The sequence below is a fragment of the Gallinula chloropus genome, assembly GCF_964237585.1.
Source record: "Gallinula chloropus genome assembly, chromosome: 2".
Classification (NCBI taxonomy): domain Eukaryota; kingdom Metazoa; phylum Chordata; class Aves; order Gruiformes; family Rallidae; genus Gallinula; species Gallinula chloropus.
Window position 1 is genome coordinate 77247534 of NC_140086.1, and position 13687 is coordinate 77261220.

At 48.8% G+C, this 13687-nt stretch overlaps 1 protein-coding gene across 1 annotated transcript; it reads right to left on the reverse strand.

Moving 5' to 3' along the window:
• Positions 1 to 771: 771 nt before the first annotated feature.
• Positions 772 to 3434, reverse strand: LOC311188556 (serine/threonine-protein kinase SBK2-like). The gene is made up of 4 exons (XM_084260007.1): positions 3299 to 3434; positions 2817 to 3006; positions 1899 to 2101; positions 772 to 1638 (listed from the first exon to the last, which is right to left on the reverse strand). Exons 2-4 carry the CDS (start codon positions 2995 to 2997, stop codon positions 1069 to 1071), a joined length of 954 nt encoding a protein of 317 aa, XP_084116133.1. The 5' UTR covers positions 2998 to 3006; positions 3299 to 3434; the 3' UTR covers positions 772 to 1068.
• Positions 3435 to 13687: the final 10253 nt, after the last annotated feature.

The following is a 13687-nucleotide window of genomic DNA, read 5'->3' on the forward strand; positions in this document are numbered from 1 at the left end:
GGTATCACTAGGGGAATTTTGGTAAGTTTATTATAAATGTATGTGACCTGTGGTTACACCTCCTCTGTTAGCCCTTCCCAGTGATACCCAGGCCGACCATTCTCACAGTGCTACTTATCTTCCCAGCTGAACCATACATGTGGATATTCATGACAGTGAGCTCATCTTTCTACTTGCACCTAAGCCACTCGAGGAAGGAGAGGGGTGAATGGTGCTTCAGCAGAGCTGTTGGTGCTTGCAGAAGGCCATTTTCCTGAGAGACAGGACTACAGGGGACACTTGTCTTAAATGATGCTGAGACTCCAGCTGCTAACAACCCTCCACACAGAAAAGTCCATTTGTCACCTCACCCCAAACACATGGAAATGGTAAGAAATGCATGGCAGTGGGCAGGTTGCAATGTGCAAATTCCCTTGGCTTTCTCCAACACTCCACCTCCATGGCTCCCACCACCTTCTCAACACCCTCATCCGTTCCCAGCCACCATCAGCACATGCTGGGGGTTCCTCAGCACTTTGACCCCACTGGCTTGAAGCCACCCTTCATGGGACCTGGTGGAGGCCCAGTAAATATCCAGGGGTGGCCCCTGACTTACACAGGTCATCCTGAGATGGCCACAGGCTCTTTTGTGCCCCTGCTCTCCCACAGCAAGCAGTTCCCTACAGGCATTTTATTATGAGGGAAAAAGAGCCACATACAGAAACACAAGAGTACATATTTTACTCTGTTTCGAGACAAGGCAGGTGCTGCAGCCCTTAGAAATCACGCTGGAGTCCCTGTGGCCAGGAGGTGAGTGGGTGCTTCACTTGCAGTCACTTGTTTCCAAGAGAAAGGAGATGTTTTCAAGCCCCAAGGAAGCACAGGGATGTGACACTGATCAGCAATGAGCCATGGGGTGAGGACCAGCATCTGGGGAAGGAGGCTGGCTCTGGCAGCAGGGAGAGTGCTGCAGGGAAGCTGCTCTCTGGGTCACCATGGCCTCTCACGCCTGGGCCACCGTGGTACCCCAGAACCTGAAGCCTCTTGCAGGGAGATCCCCGCCTTCCCTCCCGCCATGGGGAGTGGGCTCTAGGGCTTCGCTGCAGCCCCCTCGCTGCACCCGTCCTCCAGCCGCCAAGGGCAATCGACGTAGCGCAGCGCCCCGCTGACAGGGCTGCGCTTGGCAGGATCCAGGGCCAGCAGGCTCCGCAGCATCAGGGCAGCCTCAGAGGTCAGGCGTTTCCAGTGGCGGGGCAGGTCCTCCTCCAGACCTGACTCCTGCCACAGCATGAAGTCCTCAAAGAAAGGGTCATCTGGCAGGCTCTGCTCCCAGGGGAAGTAGCCAGTCAGCAGGCAGAAAAGCAGCACGCCAAAGGCCCAGGCATCCAAGCTGCTGTCAATGGGCACCCCCTGGGAATCGGTGGTGTTGCTCAGCTCAGGGGCAGTGTAGGGAATTACCCCGGCCACCAGCTTGAGCTTGGTACCCTTGGGCCGCGTAAGCCCGAAGTCAGTCAGCTTGATGAGCCGGCACTCAGGGTCGAACAGCAGCACGTTCTCGGGCTTGACGTCGCGGTACACGAGCCCCCGGCTGTGGATGAACTCCAGGGCACTGACGAGCTGCTTGGCGCACTGCTTAGCGGCTGGCTCGGGGATCCCGTCCTGCACGGGGAGAGAGACAGGCGGTGTGAGGGCACACGCAGGGCACCTTGGCAGCCCCGCCAGCTGGGCTCTCACCTGCATGGTCTGCACTGGGGAAGACCTTTGCAGTTCAGTTCCTGCAAGCCTGAAGCTGTTTCAGCGCTGTAGATCCCAGAGGGATACACAGCCCGTTGCCTTTATCTCCCTCCCTCTGACCCAGCCAGCTTGCACAGGGACCAGTGTTACAGTCCCAGTCCCAATGGCCTTCTAGGAGCACTCACCCGGGGTTTGATGATAGAGATGAGGTCTTTGTGCAATGCTGGTTCATAAAGGAAGCCATAGTACTGGCTGGACTCAATGGCAATTCCAAACATGCTGATGATAGCAGGGTGGGTGGCAAGAGACAGCGCTATGCAGTACTCATACAGGAAGGTGTGCAGCTTGGTACTGGCTTTGGGTAGCAGCTTGAGAGCCATAGGAGTCCCTGGGGATGGGGAGAGTGGGTTAGGCTCCCCTGAAAGTCACTCACACCAAGGCCAGATAGAAAGGGCACTGAGCATCCATGGTGCAGACACTCACAGCCGCAGGGAAATCTGGCCTGAATCTGTGTGTATATATCCTGTGGACACCAGGGAGCTGTTGCTGGTGTGAGTTTTGCACCAGCCAATACAGGCACAGGAGTACAGGGAAGAGCAAGGGAAGTTCAGGCCATATGGGTCCATTGGCCTGAGCTGGAACTAATGGGAAATGGCCTTATCATAGGCCTTAATAGCCTTGGCCAACCCAACATAGTACACACTCTCTTTCCATGGGCCTTAGGGCACCCTTTGAGCTTAGGCTTGGGTCTTCTCTCTGCCTGAGCAGTGTGGTAAAAGCACTGGTTTCCAGCTCTGACACATCCACGCCAGTGCCTAACCATGAACCCTACTGATCTGGACATCTGGATTGACTTCCCAGCTTGACCATGGACTTGCCTCATCACTATAACCTCGCCTGATGTTCTGGTCTGCCTGCTGGCATCACCTACTCCCTGGATGAGTGCAATGGGTCGGTCCCTGGCTGGAGAGGTCCCTGTCCTGCTGGTCTCCCTAGGGACCCACCACCATGTCTGGTGCCTGGCCCCAAGGAGCCACTAGCCCACCTGGAAAGTGGAGAGGAGGCAAGGCACAGAAGCTCACAGGGCACGGTTGGTTCCTTACCTCTCTGCCGGTGGGTCACTAGCATCACGTGGCCATACTTGCCCCTGCCCAGTTCCCGAATAACCTCATAGTGCTCAGCCACCTCAGCACGCACCAGGCTCTGGGCTGTGATCTCCAGGAGCTCATCTAGCACTGTGGGTGCTGCTGCCCGTGCCGCAGCTGCGGCTGAGCTCTCGGCCATCGCTGCGCGCTGCAGAAACACCACAGTGTAAGTCAGGAGTATCACAACATGTACAGAGAAAAACAGACAGGACACACCATGCAAACTGTGCCACGTGGAGCCTGAGCACTCTCACAGCTCTGCTACGAGTTGAGCTTCTGCTTTTATACAGTACACCTCTGGGCAAAGCCCCTCATGCTATAAAAGGTCCCTGTGTTGCAGGGAACTTCCTCCAGCCCTCTAATCCTTTCTGGCCTCCAGACAGATGCTTGACTTTGTAACTGCAATTCCAGGGGCCTCTCATTTCAAAGACCTGGCTCACCTTTCTGTGTCAGCTGTACTACAGCTCAGGCTCCTCTTATTCTAGTCTCCAAGGTGTACGACAACAAGGGAAACCTTAACAGAGCCTCAGTTTGTAAAGCGTGACCCAGTCCTCTTGCTCTCCTTAGTCCATTGCAGCAAAACCGTGTGTCTCTGCTTACTGGAGACAGTCCTGGAGGCAGCTGCAGAGACAGACTTTCTCCTCAGGCAGAGGCACAGCTAGACCCTGAAAAGAAAGGGAATGCTAGTCAGAGGCAGTGTACGCCAAGCAAGCCAAAGGGACACGCCTGCTGACATTTCTGACCCAAAGTCACTCATCTGTGCAGCCAAGAGACTTGGGCAGGAAGGAAGCTTGGCCATCAGTGGCATTTTGAGCTGCAGCCAGCTGCTTCAAACCCATTTCAGAGAAATGCTTTTTTCAGTCCCCCAATCCAGCTTCCAGTCAGCACTTCCATGCACCTGTGGCAGCACTCTCCCCTGACTTCCTCCCTGTGCTCTGAACACAAGCACCTTAGGCCTGGGAAGCTCTCCTGGCTTTGGAACACAGATCACAGAACCAGAGTCACAGGATTGTTGAGGTCAGAAGGCACCTCTGGAGATCACCTGGTGCAACCTCCTGCACAGAGGAAGGTTAACTACAGCAGGTTTCTCAGGACTATGTCCAGTCCAGTTTTGAGTATCTTCAAGGATGGAGAGTCCACAACTGCTCTGAGCAACTTCTTCCAGTTTTAAATCACCTTTATAGTAAAAAACAAGATTTTCCTATGCTTAAATACAAATTCTGCATTTCAGGCCTGCTGCCTTTTGTCCTGCCACTAAGAAGGCTCTCTGTCTTTTTTACAGGTATTTATACACATTGATAATATGATCAAAGTGTGATCGTGAGCCTTCTCGTCATGAGGCTAAACAAGACCCAGCTCTCATAGTCTCTTCTTGTATGAGAACTGCTACAACATCCTAATCATCTTCATGGGCCAGATTCATTCCACTATGTCCACATCTTTCATCTGCTGAGGAGCCCAGAACTGGACCCACTACTTTAGATGTGGCCTCACCAGTGCTGAGTAGAGAGGAAGGGTCACCTCCCTTTACCTGCTAGGAACACTTTGCCTAAGGATGCAACCCAAGAGCCTGAGGGCTGCAGCATTTTTAGATGTGTCTTAATCAGTGTGCAGTGAGACAGAGCCCTGATGTAAATCCAGTGGCCCCCTCTGCAGTTACAAACTCGGGATTTCTTCCCTTGAAACATTCTGACTCACATGATGCCTTTTGGGGAAGGGAATAGGACCTCATGTTGCTAAAAAGGAAGATGGCACCCTGGGAATATGAGTGGCAGCAGAAAGAATGAATTAGTTTTTACATTGCTCTAGTTTTTTATTGCTGCCCAGCTGGCACAGCTTGTGAAATTCCACCCAGCAAGGGCACAGAAGAAACCAGCAACAGACCCACAGCACACTGACATTTCTGAACTGGCGTTGCCACATTTAGGTGTTAAAATGAGTAGCTGAAAAAAAAACTTTTTAAAAACTCCTAACTAGGGATACAGAGAAAAAAACCCTTAAAATGTAATAGACCTTGGAAAGACATGGAGGTCCCCTTGGTACTAGATAGGCTAAAGCCACCCTAACTAGGGAGTGCAACAGCAGGAGAGATGTCTGCTTGTCTTGTGCAGAACACATTAGATTTGTATTTGTGACAAAAATACCAGAAGATCTCTTCTGTAAGATAGTGTTTCCCTTATATCAAATTCATAGTCCTATACAATTCACAATCTTCCCAGATAATTCCATTTTTCAAAATTGAGTTGGATAAAATTTCTTCCCTTGTAGGCTGGCCACCTGTTAGTGCTATGTAACCCAAAGGCTGGAATCTTCTCATTGCATCCACTTAGTGTATAATTCAGTATGACATCATTTTCAAATATCTATTCATTATTCTGTTTATATTTGCATTGAATTATTTATTATAGGATTCATCTATTCTGGTCTTGTATGATTCATTACTTCTATTTACTGTGTGAAAACTTGCTTTTGTGAATGGGAGGATATGCTTCTCTGTATTCTTGGTTCTCAGTCTAGCTGAAGCTTTTGCAATAAAAGAAATCAAACCAAACCAAACCAAACAAACAAAACAAAAAAGAAACCAAACCAACCAAAAAAAAAAAACACCACACCAAACCAAAACAAAAAAACCCAGCCAAACAAACAAAAAAAACCCAAAACCAATCTCATGTCCTTCTACTACCCATTTCAAGTGTACTGCAATATAGGTGGCAAGGATCCTTACTTCCATGCCTGGCACCACTGGCATGGGAGGACAGATCTTCTGGGTGCAGAGCAGAGCATCCAGTAAAACAGCCAGCTTGGAAAAACAGATCAGCTAGTCGATATGGATAGAGTGTCTTGAAGGACAGTGACAATCCTGTGTGTCTGATCAGGGCTCCATATGAAGGAAGCCAACCACATCCTGTGCTGCATCAAAAGAAGTGTGACCAGCTGCTCAAGGGAGGTGATTCTGCAGCTCTACTCAGCTCTCATGACAACCCACCTGGAGTACTGTGTATTCAGCTCTGGGGCCCCCAACTTAAGAAAGACATGGAGCTGTTGCAGAAAGCCCAGAGGAGCGTCATGAAGGTGATCTGAGGGCTGGAGCACCTCTCCTATGAGGACAGACTGAGAGAGTTTGGCTCAGCCTGGAAAAGAGAAGGGTCCAGGGAGACCTTACAGCAGCCTTCCTGTGCCTGAAGAATGGAGAATGACTGTTTACAAGGGCATCTAGTGATAGGACAAGGGGTAATGGCTTTAAACAAAAAATAGGGTAGATTTAGATTAAGGGAAGAAATTCTTTATTGTGAGGGTGGTGAGGCACTGGAGCAGGTTGCCCAGAGAGGTACTTCCAGGGGGCTAAGTGTTCAAGGCCAGCTTGGATGGGGCTTTGGACAACCTGGTCTAGTGAACGGTGGAAATAGGTGGGGTTTGGAAATCAGTGACCTCTGAGGTTCCTTCCAACCCAAACCAGTCTGTGATTCTATGATCCTATGAAGCTGCAGCTGCAGCCACTCCAGGACAGTTTACAGGCTTTGGTCCTTGCTGCCTTTGAGGAAACTCATTACAGGACACAGTCCATGCTTCAGGAAGTACCCAAAGTCCTCAGGTCTTTCTTTGAGATACCACTGCAATTAGGTAGGAAGCTAAGTAAGACCCAAATTTGGCTCACCAGTGAGTACAGTATGCCTGGGTACTCTGCAACTACCTCTGTTACCTTCTAGAGTGACATTTGCCCTTTGCAGAGTAAACAAGCACTGGGGAGAAAGCCACCAGGTCCCTGGCCAGGGTGAGCTCACCATTTGGCCACGCTACATTGCAGACAGCAGGCAAGGTCCTTCTCAAAACTCTTCTTTCCTCCACTATTCTTCCAGTGCTTCATCCCTGCTAAAGATCCTGTTGCCAGGCTGTCAATGTATGAAAACCCTAATTCCCCAAAAGAGTCTCTAATTACAGCAGCAAGAAATTCACATCCTTTCTGACTGCTTCCCAATTTCCTGAGGAGCAGCGGAGGAGCTAGCCTATGGAGATACAGTGCCTCAGTCTAGGTAATGGTATTCTGGTTCCTCAACCAAAATGATTTATGTATTTAGTCCAGAAAAGTCCTTCACACATGTCAAAAGCCAAAGACAGTGTAACCTCTGTATAACAGAGATGGTGCTATGATGACAGAATCACAGAGGTATTTAGGCTGCAGGGAACCTCCTGAGATCATCTAATCCAATTCTCCCGCTCAAGCAGCAGCTGCTGAAGCGGGCTATCTAGGAAGGCTGGGGGGTGTTTATCTCCACAGATGGAGAGTCAACAGCCTCTCTGGCAACCTACCACACAGTTTGACCACCCCATAGTAGATAGAGAGATAGAGAGATATCGAGATAGAGATAGATAGAGATAGATAGAGATAGGGGTGTTTTCTTGTGTTTAGCTGGAATTCCTTGTGCTTTAATTTGTGTACATTGCCTCGTGTCAGTGAGCACTACTGAGAAAAGTCTGGCTCCCTTTTCTTCATTCCCTCTTACCAGATGTTTACATACACTGATAAAATCCCCTCTGAGCCTTCTCTTTTCCAAGCTGAAGAATCCCAGCTGTCTCAGCCTCTCCTCGTATCAAAGATGCTCCATTAAAAATGACCTTGAGCATATGGCATGTAGGGTCCATTTTCTTACCTGACCATCTACAGCACTTTAACCCAAACCAAATAGCCAACAAAATCTGGGGCAGCTCTTACTAAAAGTCATGCAGGTTTGATTTAAAGACAAGAAGTGGTAACGTTCTTGCTGTTACATATTTATAGGATATCCTAGTCCGAGTTACCTAAGCTGCTGATGAAGTTTCTCAGCTAGAGAAGAGTTTTTTAGTGGCTGTTTTATTTCTCCTGACTCTCGCAGGGTTTATATGCACTGAGGTCAGAGGTATGACCAAAGCCTGTGAAAACATATTTTAAACTATTTAGACTGAGTAAAACTAGCAGGGTACAGCCTGAAACTCAGGCTATATATTTATCCAACGCTTTACTTAAGCTTCACAAACCATCTAGCACAGTGTGGTTCTGTAGTGGCCACATCAGTTTAAAAGCAGGATGCTTCCAGAAACTCTAGTCACATTTGGAATTGTGAAGAAACATCTCCACGCTCTCTGATCATGACACCTGTCAGTCTTCTTATTAGTTAAATGCCTTCAAACAACATTCTGCTCAATTCTCAAAACCAAAGCCTTTGTCTAGCTCTCAGATTTGTTTTACAGCTCTTTTCTGAAGCCTCACCAGTTTTTCTGTCCATCCATTGTAAACCCCTGGCTGCTCCTTGGGGAATGCCTCCAGTGATGCATTCAGCCAGCATTACCCTCTGCCTCGTGCTGTGACCCCAAGATTTCTTTGTGCACCACACTGAGAAGCTGTACTACCTTAGACATCCATTGTCAGCCCAGAGTTCTTCCAAATTACAGTGGGGTTTTTTTGGGAAAAACTCCTCTTCCTCTTCATGTCCCTTTCTGGGTGTTGCCTGCCTTGTTTCTACCCAAATACTTTTGCAGCAGCTTTAATGAAGAACATTTTGCTCAAGGGGACTTAGTGTAACAAGTAATTTGGATCATTTCTCATCTCTGTCTTTACCAAACCACAGCGTTCATTTCTGTCTTGGGGCTGTGTAAGGACCCTGTCTGCAGGAGTTTCCCAGCAACTTCTAAATTGTTAGTGGGAGTTTGGGGCAGTTCTCAGCCTGGTCCTGGTACAGATGGCACCTGCCAGAAACGTCCCATTCACTGATCGTTCCCTGAAAGCTATCTGTGCAAATTCATACCAGCATTGGTCAAAATCAATAACCCACATACTGTTAATTTGCATTTTAAAAATAAGCCCAGCATAGTGGTAATTATTGTATTTTATTGGTGTCCTCACCCTACAAAACTGATCTTGTTAAATCCTGGCTCTGTCATAATACTAGAATATCAATGAACTAGAAGAAAGCACTGAAATCACCCAGAAAATGTTTCCAAATGGGTAGATAATGCATTGCTTGATAAAACTAGTGCATGCACATATACACACACACACAAGTGTTTCAAATCACCAAAGAAGTCAGGAGTTTAGTCTGTCATTGAGTGACACGCACAAAAAAAGTCATATTAATCAGACAAATACAAGTTCTTCATGCTGTTTTTTAGACAAAATGGGCACTGTGTATATCCAGAAATGTAGCTCTTGCTTCCTTAAATGTAGGCCTTAAAATGTAGGATGAGGATGATACACTAGATGATGCACTAGAAATAATCTCCAGTGACATAGGTACACATCTTAAGGATACAGATAGCAGCCCGAGAGAATGGCGACATCAGGGTTACTGATGTTGCAGATTCCACTTCTGCATTCAGTCTGCTGAAGGCAATGCCTGAAAAGGATCAGACACAGGCAACTTCAGCAGGGAGAGGCAAACTGGCATTTTCCAGATGGCAAATTAAGAAAATAAGCTTCACTGTAAACAAACAACAAACAAAAAGACCACAGATATAGCCATTCCACTTCATACAAAGACAGTGGATAGCAAAAGAAGAGATCTCTTCAGAGACGGTGTGCCTCTTACAGTAAACTCTAGTTTCTGCAGTGGTTCCTACACACAGATGCCCTGAGACAGTCTGAAATTTAATCTCTGGAAATCAGCTGAGTTAGGAAAGCTGTATTTCTGAAGAGCTGGCCACCTGCTAATGACTTCTGCACCAGAACTGCGAATATCGTGCACCAGTGGATTTTCTGGTTTTATTGGGAATGCATTCCTTCCATTTGCTCTGCTTTGCATTCATGTGCCTTTTATTTTTCAGCTGGTTTTAGAATGTTAAAAATACACTGATGTGAAAGCCCAGTTTCTTCAGGGTAAATTTCCTGAACTCTTTTGAAAAGAGGTCAGCTGCTGAGTCAACAAAATTAACTAATGGATGTTTTCTACCTCTTTAATAGCACCAGTGAGCCCACAGTTCAGCAAGCGAACACTGGCGTCCAGAGTTTGATGGAAAAAGGACCAGAGAAGAACCATGAGAATGACAACTGGGCTGATAGTTACAGGGGAAACTTCCAAGGGAGTAGTCTTCTTAGACTTCTAGAAAGAAGATTAACTCTATCCTAGCCAAACTCAGGCCACTTATCAAACAGATAGTGAAGGAGTTCTTTTATATGTATGTGCTTTTGTGGGCATTAGAATTTCACTCAAGTGGGCTTTCCCAAATAAGTAAAAGCATTATCATAAAAACAATAGCTGAAGCTGAAACGAGGCCACTTCAGACTTCAATTGCAGTGCAGATTTTGTGAAGAAGGATATTTGCCCCTAAAAATCCAACAAAACTGCATGGAAGAATATCCTTCACCTCTGGTACTCTTACCTCAAGAATGGCGCTTTTTTGGGGTTTTTCCCCTAAAAGGTCCACTATAGTGCAAACCATGTTTAACACAGGCAAAGGATCAGACCAGATTGTTGTCGTGGTTGTTTCTGGCCTTATTGCTGATAGATTTATGAGCTTATTTCTAAAACTGGTCAGCGGCTGAGTGCGGCTGAGTGCTTAATCTCGCTGCGGAGAGCCGCATGACTGTCCCCTTAGCAGAAGTTCACCCCTATTGCTCTTCTTGGGCCAAACACCTACCAGCCTCACTGGAGAGACCCCCGTAAGCCTCTTCCCAGCAAGCAGTACCCACGACCTCCAGGCAACAGCCTCCTCGGACAGACATCGGCAGCAGTGTCGCAGGGACCGACCCACATCACACCCACCTCCCAACCCACTGGATGATACCGCGGCACCGTCCCACTGGACACAACCGGACACAGAGGAACCTTTCGGGGCACAGCCACCACGAGCTTGCCATCAACCAGATGTGGGACATGGGTACTCTCCACATCGTGCCGGCACGCCACGCCAGAGTCCCCAAAACCAGTTTGTGTGGGGTGGGTGCTCTTTTACGCGCCCGTCTGGTCTCCTCCAACCTGCCACAGCTGTAACTCCTCTTCCCACCTCCCTCCCTGTCCGTAGCAAACCTCTCACCTTCTCCAGCAGCGCAGCACTGCCGGCCGTGCTCTGCCTCGCTTCCCCCGCCGCAGCCTCCAGGCTGGGTTCAGCCTGCACCGAGCAGCCGGAGGGGCTGCCAGGCGTTACGGGGCGAAGCGTGACGCTCCGCCCCTTCCCCATGTCTCTGGTCCTGGGGGCACACTGCCTCCCTGCTGAAGGTGACCTCTGGGAGGGAAGAACGCAGGAGGAACGAACAGGGGGAGGAAGGGGGTGTCCATCTACCCTGTTTATAGAGGGGGAGCTGTTGCAGGGATCAGGGTGGGGTTGTTGTTTCTGCTCTGGCCATAAGCCCCAGGGACCCTTCGGCAGACCCACCCTTTTCAGTGATTCCCTCCAGATTGAGCTCTCATTACAGCTGAGGGAGCACGCTCTTCGATCTGAGGCTGTGCCAAGTGAGAGTTCGGTCATATTGGCAGGGCTCAGCAAGAACACGGGCTGTCAGCGCTTGCTCTTGGCCACCAAAAGAGCCAAAGACATGTCAGTCACAATTGACTGTGCCAGTGACCATCAGAGGCCAGGCACAAGCCATCCAAGGTCCCTTCAGGGGCCCACTGGGTCAGGCTGCTTGCACACGCCAGTGCTACACAGCATTACAGAGAAGGTAACTACAGTGACTTGCAGACGTTTCACCTGTTCTCAGTACCTCCACATGGACTATATTCCTGCACTGGAGTCCTCTTTCTTACACTTGAGTGTGGAAGTCAGCCCCTGGGGAATACTCAGGTCCTAGGCCTCAGTTTTGGAGCACAAAGGTTTGCTCACAAGGAGATGGATCAGTTTGTAAATTGGAGGCAGTGACACACCAGTGTCACTGGCCTTCCTGTTCCCTAGAACTAGAGCCATGCAGGGGACCCACAAGGCTTGAGCGCCTCATGAGCCCCTGTGTTCCCTCTAGACTGAGAATGGACAGAGGTAAGAGACACTAACAAAGGAGAGCAGAGCAGCCCCCGTTACCATAAGTAGTCTGGGTCTCCAGTACAGGACTGAACTGCCTTCACTAAGAATCTTGCAACAAACAATGAGTGGATCTCTACACATTCTTCAGCAAAGACTGCTCTGTGGGCAACCATTGGAGATGAACAGATGAAGAAAAGCAGGAGAAGAAATCCAAGTGGGTATTAATGGCACTTCACATTGCCTAATACTGTCCACTGCAAAGACTCCTTTCAGATGCACATTTTTGCTTTGTGACACACAGAAGCATTGGGGATGGCATATGATATCTAACAACTATTTGTACTTTAGGAAAATGCATCCTTTTCCTCCTCTGAATTATTGTTGGGTTTAGCATCCTAAACAGCCTGTCCCTTGTATGCCTAGCTCAGAATAGGCAGCACACAGAAAAATAATGGAGCTTGAACATGCCCAAGAGCCACACATGGCAGCCAGTGTCACAGAGTCATAGCAGGGAGAACTTCTGGACTGAATAAAGGAGCTGCAGTGAAGGGACCTAGTCAAGAAGGATGTTCCCACACATCTTAAGTCCATCCTTCTCTTCCCTTATCTCCTCCTTACCATACACACAACAGCTCATTTCACTCCCATCAGAATAGGAGCAGTTCTTAAATGCGAACTTCATGCAGCTCTAAAGGATCAGGGTTGAATTCTGGTGCTTAAAATCAGAGTGCCAGATGCATGATTGCAACTGGAACACTGCCCCTTCAAAGGGAAATCCATCAGGCTCCAGGAAGTATCCCCTGAGGGGACAGGCTGTTCCAACACACCATTAGCAGGACACACAGTTTCTCAAGTGTTAGCCTTAGTGTGAACCCTTTCTCTGCAACATACCCAGTTAATGACACTAGTGACTTGGGTGGAGAGGTCTGTACTCCTGTTTCAGCTACCCAACCCCACATGGCACTTCAGTTTCCGTTCTGTACTACCGAAGGTGTCAGCAGCGACTAGGGTGATGAAAGATTTGATGCCCATTTGGATCTAAGAGAGCACTCTTTGACACCTTGACACGGTGCTGGGATGGAGGCTTATCAGCAGGGACATATGTGAAAGCAAGCTACTGAAATAGAAACATCAAGTTCCTTTACCAGGACCTAGAATGGCACTGCTGTTTTAATGTTGCAGTCTATGGCAATACCCAGGTTGTCTAAGTATATATATTCAAACTGACCATAAGAAGCTTTTCAGAGCAGCCATGATCCCTTCATGTCCAGCACTCAATTTTGCTCAGCCCTTTTCAGAACCAGTTTTGTGTAGCTCTTTGAACTTTCCCCATTGCTTTCCCACTTCTTCTATTAACAATTCTGTGAGCTGCCAACACTTTCCTCCCCTCCAGCTTCAGCAGGCAGGCAAGAAAGCCATTCTGCAGGGTGCTGCAGGGTGGGGGCTGCCTCCTGGATGGAGAGCTGCGACCCTGAGCTCTCCTCGGCACAGATGGGGTGCCTAGAGGAGTCCACCAGCTGTGCAGACCATTTGTGCTCTGAGGTCATTCAGCGCTACCCCATCACTGAGGAATCTGCTGGCTGCCTTCCTGACAGTGCCGTACATTGTCCCACCTCTCCTGCCAGCTGACACAACACACTCATGCTGAGCCCAGGCCCTGCTCCCCAGAGGTGCTTCTCAACCATGCTTTGGCAGGGGCCCTCACACCTGAGCAGTCACCCACTGATCACCGTATCTGCCCCAAAACACCCTGCCCAGTGCCATTTCAGCCTCCTTCCATCACATTGCTGTTGGGTGCATGGGGTACAGAAGAGTTGCAAGAGGCAGGGCTGATATATTGGTGTCCATAAGCACTGATCCTAATGCCTTGGGACAATGCTGGGATGGTGCCCTTCTGCCCCGGT